The 10,109-nt window shown below is 56.9% G+C and overlaps 1 protein-coding gene across 1 annotated transcript; it reads right to left on the minus strand.

Annotated features, from left to right (window-relative positions):
- Nucleotides 1-263: 263 nt before the first annotated feature.
- On the minus strand, nt 264-4,884 carry NUDT14 (nudix hydrolase 14). Its single transcript, XM_078606062.1, has 5 exons — nt 4,679-4,884; nt 3,484-3,527; nt 2,659-2,723; nt 1,837-2,113; nt 264-1,453 (listed from the first exon to the last, which is right to left on the minus strand). The coding sequence occupies exons 1-5, from the start codon at nt 4,757-4,759 to the stop codon at nt 1,171-1,173; spliced, it is 750 nt and encodes a 249-aa protein (XP_078462188.1). The 5' UTR covers nt 4,760-4,884; the 3' UTR covers nt 264-1,170.
- Nucleotides 4,885-10,109: the final 5,225 nt, after the last annotated feature.

The following is a 10,109-nucleotide window of genomic DNA, read 5'->3' on the forward strand; positions in this document are numbered from 1 at the left end:
TCTTCCTCCCTCTCACACCCTCTCAATATATTATCGGACACTCACTCTCCCGTCTCGCACTTTTCATGATCGCTCACTTACTGTCTCCTTCACTCATTGTCCCTCAAGCATTTCTAACGCTGATTCTTTCTCTCTCCCACTCACACACACACATTCTCTTGCACTCGCTCGCTCTGTCCACTTAAACTCAGCGACGTTTCGATCAATGGCCCTTCTCCAAAGCAAACAGTCGGAGCGGTCGTGTATCTCAAAACAACCATGTGTCAACATAACCACACCCTTTATCATCATTACTATCACAGAGACCAGCATCGTTACCATCATCATAAACAACAACTTTATCGACACCGTCATTGCCACCATCTTTATGATCACTGGCACCTTCACACTGATAACTGACATAAATCATATTCATCTTTGTCAACATCAGAACCACCATCATATTGATCATCATCATGAGGCTTAGTACCACTGTCGCCATCGACACAAATGAAACGTATTTAGTTTGCTGTCCTTCCCCCGCACCTCTGATTAGCACGGTTGGCTACGCATGGTGCGAAAGTTCAATATACAATCTGTACATCGATGATGGCGATCTATACCATCAACACCTTCACCATCACCCTTCAGACTCGCTGAACGCGCATCGCTCCACGAGCCCTCCCCGCTCACCACGCGGTAGCGGCCGTCTCGGAGACAAAACGTGGAATATGCACCAACGTTTGGCTGTGGTGCCGGCTCATGGCCGGCCGCTAACCCGGTGCTCCGTGACGATTGTGAGACGAGGAGCGACAGAGCGAGTACCCATCGGTGAGTGAGGGGCTCAGAAGTCGCCTCTGCAACTTGAAGCATCACTCACCGGGCTCCCTCACCACTCACTCCCCCCCCACCCAGCGAGCGCTGTGCGGGGAGTGTATCCCCTACTCAGGCTGCGTGTGTACGGCTCCTGCTCCGAGCACTGCCAGTGCCACTGCGATACCAACTGGGGAGGCATCCTCTATGACAAAGGTGGGAGCAACTCTGGGGCAACTCTGCAGCATCTCGGGGCAACTCGGGGGTAACTCGGGGCAACTCATGGACAATCTGGGGGAAATTCAGGGAAAACTTGAAGGGCAACTTAAGCAGCATGACTGGAATATAATATATTTATTGTAAAGGACACGAACATCGCTATTGGGTTAAAGTTGGGGCCACGGCTGGGGCAGGCCCGGGGCTGGTGTTGGGCAGGCTGGGAGCCACGTTGCTCAGGAACCACAAGAGGCCGTAGAGGACGCCCAGGGGCCGCTCTATGTCCGCGGCCTCCATGAACTGAGCGGCGTGCTCCAGCGGGAGCTCCATGAGTTCGATGAGCTCCCCCTCGTCGGACCGGCCCCCGCCAGGCCCCGTGTGCATCGCGTCGGTCACGGCCGCGTAGTACAGGGTCTGCCTTGCCCCGGACACCCCCACGCCTGTCCTGTATGGGGTGGGGGGTGGGGGGGGGCACACGGGGGGCACACGATGGGTGCATATGGGTTACACTGTGAGCACATGGGGGTCACGTCGGGGGACACACAGGGATCGCACGTGATTCTCGCTGGCTGAGGTTCAGAGGTCTAAGTTGGCTCCGGGTTTGGATCTCTACACATCCCGCCCCTGGCCTCCTCTACTCCTTGCCACCCGTGTTGGCAAATCCTGAGTCCCTCTTCTGCGCCGTGCGGTCACGGCGTGCCGACCTCTCGCCCCCTGCCCGTGCACCTTCACCTGCAGGGTGCTCGGCTACGGCCGCACAGCCACATCTGGCAAGCTAAGCAGAACCGGGCCCAGAAAGCATCGACACGGGCAGCGAACGCCACGCACCTGTAGGAGGTGACGCAGTGGAGCTCCTCGAGCGGCACCTCATAGCCACACTCCTCCATGAGCTCGAGGCGCGCGGTCTCCGCCGCCGAGACCCCCGGGTGGTCTAGGATGCCCGCGCACAGCTCGCACGTCACCCCCGCCGAGCCGGGCAAGGCCGGGCCCCCCTCGTCGCCAACGCTCTCCCCTGTGGCCCCACGCAGCGTCCGAGTCCCCGCTGCCTCGGTCGCCTCCATGAGTCGCTGCTTCCGCCTCCACTCGCGCTCGTTCACGTAGACGGCTGCGGACCGACAGTTGCCGCGAAATGCACTCTCACCATGATACAGGTCCCACAGGGCACCGTGGCACGGCTCCCGCTGTCTCTGCTTGGTGCTCTCTCAGATGCTGTCGCGTTCAACTGTATGTTGTAAGAGGAGGGTTATCTTTCAGTGCCACGTGCAGAGACACAGCTTCCATTACTGTTCAACACTTCAGTTTCTGTTCAGAACCCAGTTGTCTGTTTGGTAACCCCAATACCCATTTGCGACATCACACGCAAATTCCTTAATTGGGGAAAATTACAAAATTACATTCGCAGGCAGGAGATGTATACACACCCTGTACCACGTGGAGACGGCTGCCACTGGGGGTCCCCTAGGCTAGACTGCCGCAAGGCTACAACGGTGGAGGTGCGATGCCGATCCAAGGCGCTTTGAGCGCCACTGTAAATTCCAAATCCCCATACCTGCTCAGGACGCTGATACCTGTGTAGAAGCCTAGCACTATGTGTGGAACGCAGGGAGAGAGAGAGAGAGTTGTCGGTGCTGGGAGCCACGGCGCGCCTACCTGGCCGGAACTGCTTGACGAAGACAAAGCAGCGGCGCGTGGTGTTGAAGAGGAGGACGGCAACGCTGGGGGAACACGGACACACGGACCCTGGGGTGAACTCATACGGGAGCGCTCCCCTCGACCCCCGCCACGGGGGCCACACCCGGAGGTCACCTTGCCGGCGGAGCTATCCCCGAGAGAGGATGGTGGTCCCCTGCGGCAGACGGGGTCTCTGAGCCGGCAAAGCAGGCGACGGCGTTGCTTTACCACCGACAACAACACGCTGACCGCGAGTGACCCGAATGTAGCCCTGACCCCAACACGAACCCAGGCAGTCACAGGTCTGGCACTTGCACGGGAACAGGGGCAGGGAGTCGACAGCACGGACGGCTGGGGGAAGTGAGCTACAAGCCTTGGGGACAGCGGAGGAGAATGAGCGTTCAGACTAACACTCACCCCTGAGTCTCAACCCTGCCTTGACGCGGCCTCCAACCCCAACCCTGGAGCTCACTGCTCAGGAGTTGCCCCGTGACCACGCCTGGGAGACACTTCTGCATGCACACGGGACTCGTTGCAGCTGTGTGTGAGCCCAATTGAGTAATTTGCAGGTAAAATTGTTTATGCATTGGGAGAGTTTGGCCGATACCGGTTACACTGTGTGGATTTTTTCGTGTCAATTACGCTGAGGGTTAGGAGTGAGTGGGGGTAAGGAGGGGGGCGAGGAGGCAGTGGGGGTGAGGAGTGGGGGTAAAGAGTGGGGGTGAAGAGTGGGGGTGAAGAGTGAGTGTGCGTAGGGGTTTGGCAGCAGGCTCTCTCTCTCTGTCGTGGACCGCTTGGCCTCACCTGTCATGAGTTTCCATGAAGTCCCACGTCTTTCTCACCCCGTTCTGTGGGAAAACCAGAACCATCGCACAGACGGAGGTGGTCGATATGAAGTCAGTACAGCAAGTAGGTTACCAGACAGCAATCCATCCCAGAGGCATATTGACCATCCACTCAGCTCATCATGAAACGTTAAACTCCCAGCTGACGGTCGACTCAGCTCTGCATAATAATTTTGTTCCAACATGTTTGACTTGATTGTAAGAGAGGGGCTGTGCCGTCAGCAAGGGGGGGGGGGGCACGGCCCCCCTCCATCCACTCCCACCCGAGACGCTCCGGGCCTGCCACTGCCCCCCCTGTTTATTGCACCCTGGCACCGCGCCTGCTCCCCATCATAGACCACGTGTCACGTCACAGTGCGGAGAGTGAGTTTAAGTCGATTTCGTTGACCTTGGTGAGAAGTCGAGAGAGACCCAAGGTATGGGTGCCTCGGTAGCGAGATGTTAATTACCTCGCCTGGTATACAGGAGGTTTTGTGGGTTCAATCCCGACCCTGACACCTGCTGTATATTTGGAGCTTGCATGTTCTGTCCCCGTGGTCGCGTGGATTTTTCTCCGTGTCCTCTTGCTTTTCCCTCCACATTTAATATCAACACGCGTTTAGAGTATTTGGCTGCTATACATTTCCACGTTATACGCCACTTCGTTGAGCTATCATTTGTGGCCAGGTCGCTTTTAAAAAGATCTGAATAGCTCTGTGGGCCTTACCTGATAAACTAAGAAAAATGTATAGTATTTTTTTTATATATACAGTCGCATTTGCAAAAGTGCCCTATGAGCACCCGTCTGCCATAAGGGGAGCGTGACTGCTGCTGCTGCGTGTATTCCCTTTTGAGTAATTTGCGGTGTAATTTTTCAAATTGGGTCAATTTGTACCCTGGCACAATGGCCCCCTCTTGCGAACGACGCCATGGGGGTTCGTCACTGTGAGTGAAGCAGAGGCGGTCGCGTGGGTTCGCGGCAGGCACCACCCGGCGGCATTGATTGACCACGCCGATGGGGGGATTGGCGAGTGGCTCCGGCATGCTCATTGACCGCTGCTCGGCCGGAGTGAAGTGGCTCGCGACTACAGTCACCACAGCCAAAAGCGCGTGGCGTCCTGGTCGTGGTGTACCGGCTCGCGGGCCCGGCTGGAGATCAGCCTCTGGGCGGCTACCTGCGTGTAGGAGATGCGATGGGGCCGCAGGTATCGCGAGGCGGCGCACGGCTCCACCGACACCCCGCTCACGTCGTCCATCTCCCCAACTCCCTCCGACTCCGCCTGGGTCGCACAAGGGAACCAGCCGGCTCCTCGACGCCGTTTGTCTTCCGGGAGGAAGTGAAACCGCGGAGCGGGGGGGTCGAGTTTCGGATTCCGGAGCAGAGGGCGCAGAGCGCAGAGGGATGTGCGCCGCCCAGCGTGGGTCAGGACGGGGACAATTTTGTTTATTGTGCCTCCCAGGGAGGCCTCCCCGAGTCTCAAGGCTCCTTTTCAGGAGGGTCCTGGCAATGTATTCGCAGTATGGAGTGATACTTCTATGCGTAATCCCAATTGAGTCGTATTTTATTTAATTTCTAACTACGTGACTTTACCGAAAGAACCAAAAAGTATGACTCGTGGTAATTGAAGGCATTTCAAAGTGGTGGGCAGACCCGGGTGAAGCTGCGTGCTCGGGCGAGTCGGAGCCGTTCCCCGTTCACCGTGGGGTGCGACGGGGACGTCCTCTGGTCTCTCTACTGTCCAGTATAACATTACGTGACCGTATACTGGAGTGTGAAAATATTGATATGGCTGTACCAGAAGGGGGTTTACGTCAGGCACATATGACACTGGTGAGGTCCAAGGATGGTGTCACAGGCGTGGTCTTGTGGAGGCGTATTCAGTACGGTGTGCAGTGCGGGGCATTTAATTGTGTGGAACGTGGTGGTATGGTGTGGGCTTGGTGTGTGAAGTGGGGTGTAATAAATGCGGTGGTCTTGTGTGCGGTGGTGCTGAGTGCGACGTGCGGAGGGGTGTGTGGTGGTCTGGCGACATGTGTGGCAATGCGAGTCACAACGTTTTCTTAATTCTCTCTTGGGCTGCGGGATAACAGCACCCCCTCCCCGATCCACCGCGTCGCGTTTTGTCTCACAAATTGGGGTGAGGGGGGTCGAGGCTCGGTGAGTGACTCCGCGCCCCGCATTCAACTCGGCCCCGCAGGTTCATTACGGCGCGCGGCGCAAGCGGCCCAGATGGTCTCCTCGGGCTCCGCCAGCGTCCGCAAAAAGAGAACTTTTGTCGACAAAGTTTCACTCCCCCCTCCCCACCGCCCGCCCCTCCGTCCATCCAAGAGACACACCACGCCTTTGTGTCGAACCCTCGGCGCGGCGGTGGCTGAGCCGCTGTCCCAGGCGGGACGCGCCGCCTTTTCATCCGCACGGCGATTGAGCGCCGGAGTTGTGAATCGACTTCTTTATGAGCCAGGGGTCTTTTGTGATGGCACAATTAATTAAGCCACTTCTAAACGCCCACCGCCCCCGTCCCGTCTCCCTACCCCGCCTCTGCCCCCCCCCCCCCACGTTACCCCCCCCCCCTCCATCTTTTACCACGGGCATTCAGCGTGACCCGCTCCAGCGCATTGCAATGAATGTGAAGCTCATGAAATTCACGTTTCAAGGTTTGGCTGTGGTGGTTGCCGTCGTTGTTGTTGTCACTTTGGTTCATGGGATGATCGAGGTAATTATGTCGCACGAGCCGCGTGCTATCCACTGCTGGACGAAGGCCTCCCCGAACCGGTGACATCCCCCATGGGTCTTGCGACGCCGCAAGCAATCTCGCTCCTACGCACGAACTCGGCTCGCCGCTCCGTCTCCGCGGTGGGACGGACCCCCCCCCCCCCCCTCTGCGAGTGTGCTCCTCTCTTCGGCTGCCATTCCCTCGACAGTCTGGACCGTCCGCTATCATCCGTTCTTGCAGCCAGCGCGGTGCCTACAGCACGTGCTCTCTATTCCCTGTGTCCCCCATTCCTGCTGTCTCTGAGTAACTCCGTAACGCCCTTCCCTGCTTCTTTGCGCACTTTTCAGCCGTTATTCCACTTCGTCGTCGTCCACGTTCGATGAGTCAAATGCAGCAGCACCATCAGCGTCATCATCAGTACGGCGATGGATTGAATCCATCTGTGCAGAGCTTTCAGCGGGTTTCCCTCGTATGCGTTCACTCCCTAAGGAAAATCGGGCAAATCGCCTGCAACGTCTGAGACTGTTCAGGATTACTGCAGAAGTCACGCGGACCCCACCGATACCCCAGGCGGTCGTCATGCACATGGCAGGAACACTCAACAAGAACCGCCTTAACGTTTGAGTTGTCCCTCGGTTGCCGGGCCACGGGATGGCAGTACAGCAAGTGGGTTCGTGAGCCGTCTGTACAGTTTAAGTGTTATGCACTCGTCTACAGCCCAGCGCTGGGCTTTCTTCGGGTCCTATGGATTCCTCCTCCCACAGGAAGCCAAACTTCCATTAGCAATGGAGTTCATGGCCAAACATCCCAAAGTAGTATAGCAGGACCTTGCTGAAAAAAATATTATTGAGATTCGCTGAGAATTTCTTGTATTCAATTAATTATTGTGATCATCATCAGCAGAAGCATTATCAACAACATAACCATGAGCATCAAGATCAGTAACAACATCATCCGCATCATCAAGAGCAGCATTATTAAAAAAAAAATAATCAACAGCAGTCAATATTGCCATCGAAAACATCTTCAGCTGCAAAAGAATCGTCTCCATCAAAAGCCTCGCCATCAGCAACAACAGCGGCATCGTGAACAACAGCGGTATTATCAATATCAGCAACAGCAGTGGTGGTGGTGGTGGGGGGGGGGTGTGCAGCCCCGGGCAGCTGCTCTTTTCGCCGCCACGCCCGCCCGCCTTTGTCTTCCTCTAAGCGGGGCCCGCTTCACTGCTGCTCAAAAGCATTGAAAGCAGCGGCACTAAATGCATGGCCCCGCCTCCTCCGTTGTTCAATGAGGCTTGAGGTGGGGGGGTGTGGAGCAGGAGCTGCCATTGAGACCCTCATCCATGCCCTTCATCGCATCCCGACTCGACCACTGCAATTCTCTCCTCTCCGGCCTCCCCACATCCCTACGCCTCCAAACTCCAGATGACCCAAATTGTCACTGCCGGACTGAGTCCGAGTACTCGGATCCCTGCCCTGGCCCCCAATGCACGTTCGTGCGCGCCCCGCCCTACGCGAGCCCTCAGCCTCCTCGGTGCGGTGGAGGTCACTCGTCCACCTCAACATCTTGGAGTAGGAGGGCTTCCGAGAGAGGCGACTGAGACCGAACTCCAGTAAATCGATTGTCCGAGGCCGCGCCACCTTGGCGTGACGCTTGACGAGTCGCCGTGGCTTTCAACGAACGCCTTTGACCATCGACCCTGAGATCTGCACCCCAGTGTTGGCCAAAAGCGGCCGCTGTGGGTTGCGCTCGCAGACACCCGGGCTGACGACCGCGGCGCGGACCGCCACGGGAGCGATAGCATCTACAGCCCGGCCTTGGCTTGCTGCGCCGTCAAACATTGCACCGCTGGATGCTCTTCCGCGATGCCGCGACACGCAGTTGTGAGTGTTCGTGCCGTGCGATCATTAGCCTGGTGACCCCGCGAGTCACAAGAGCGCTCACCCGTGCACACACACAACCCCGACGACGCGTACACTCACATTAGTTTATGAAGCAAAAACAGCGACAGTGTCACGAACGCCATCATCTCTCGCACCCTCTCGCTCTGCGGTCCCTGGGGGGCCCCGCCCCTCCCCCCCCCCCCGCTTGTCCTCTGCGGCAGAATGCCCCCCCCCCCCACGAATGGCCGCGTGTGCTGAAAAACGCGGTTTGATACAGTTCCTTAAGCTCCATTAATATCCATTCATCTCACTTTCATTTGATTTTATTTCTCTTTAGCTGCCGCTGATCTCTGCCCGCCCCCCCAGGGAGTTAATCCCAAGGGACAGGTGCCGGCGCAGGAGCCAATGTCAAACTGCGTCGAATTGTGAAGCGAGTGGCTGTGGGGGGGTGGACAATGGTCATGGGGGTGGACAATGGCAGTGGAGGGAGCGAAGGCGCGGGAGCTTAGAGGGCAGCAGATGGGAGACGGGCGGGTGGAGTTGGGGCGGGGGCGGGGAGGGAGGGAGGCGGGGCAACTTCTGTTACCCACGAGACGGCACGAGTCTTCACTTGAGAAGATGCGAGAAGGGTGATGGACGATGGGATGGTGGAGGTTGACGGAGGGTGGGTGATGGCGATGGAGAGGATAAAAATAACGGTGGAGGGTGGATGTCAGTGTTGGAATATGTCAAGAGGATGGATTGAGAGTGGTGGAGAGTGGTTGATGAGCGCAATTCACTCAATATCTTGACACTGGGAGAGACCGGGTCTCAGGATATTGAGACTCGGGGAGACTGGGTCTCAGGGTCTTGAGATCCACAGACTCCCGGCCTCAGAGTCTTGAGACCTAGGGAAACTCGGTTTCATGAGTCTTGAGACTCGGGGGTATCTTGAGACTCGGTCTTGAGACTCAGGACCGTGAGATCTGGGGATACTGGGTGTAAGAGTCTTGAGACTCAATGTTGTGAGACTCGAGGAGACCGGGTCTCGGGCTCTTGAGGCTACGGACGGTGTCTGCTGGGAATGTGCGCTCTGCCGTGGGGTGCACTCAGGGCCGAGGGCGCGAGGCAGAGTGTTTGCCAGATTAAATGTGCGTCGCACATCGTGGGGAAGTCGATGATAATTATATGGGTAGACTAGTTTCCGACAAAGGAAGGTGTCATTTCCACCACTGGCTCAGGGGTGTAAACAGATCATCACCGCCTAAATGTTAATTTGAGGAAGGAAATAACTTCGAGTTATAATGGAGGGTGTACGCATGTGTGTTGAGTTTCTTTAGCACTGTTCGTCCGAAACCATGCCAATCGGAGGTGCGGGGAAAGGACAACAAACTAAACACAAACAGCAGTTCTAAATAGATGAGTTTCCAATCTAGATGTACAAGTGCACAGCTCCAGTGGCTTCCTAATATCGGAAGGAAGAGCGTTCCAGACGGCCGCAAAAGCGCATCTGAAAGCGCGCGATGCAGTGACCGGAGTGGATGAGAATTATGATGGGGGCGGTGGATGAGGGTCATGGGGAGGGTTGATGAGGATGATGGAGGGAGATGATGGGTGGACGATGATGGAGATGAGATAAGGATGATGGAGGTTGGATGAGGATGGTGGGGGATGACGAGGTATGATGGAAGGTGAATGAGGATGATGATGGGGGATTTTGGGTGCGTGAGGATGCGGATGAAGGAGGTCGCGTGCGCCCTCGCGCCGCGCGCACAATCGCGCATTGTGATGGGGCCACTGATGCTATTCAAAGCGCGAACACATGGGGATACCCCCCCACCACCCCCTTCTGCCCTCCTCCCCCTCGTCACGCCTTCACAGGAGAAAGCGGCGCCGCGCCTTGCACCCGCATTGTGGCCATCTGCCGCTAATTGGATAATTGGATAAGTGAGTGTGAAACGATCGCCGTGAATGGAGACGCGCGGGTCCATGGCTTCACGGCCATGAATGCAGTGCGCTTCATTATCCCC

The sequence above is a fragment of the Lampetra planeri genome, chromosome 25, assembly GCF_965212315.1.
Source record: "Lampetra planeri chromosome 25, kcLamPlan1.2.h2, whole genome shotgun sequence".
NCBI lineage: Eukaryota > Metazoa > Chordata > Hyperoartia > Petromyzontiformes > Petromyzontidae > Lampetra > Lampetra planeri.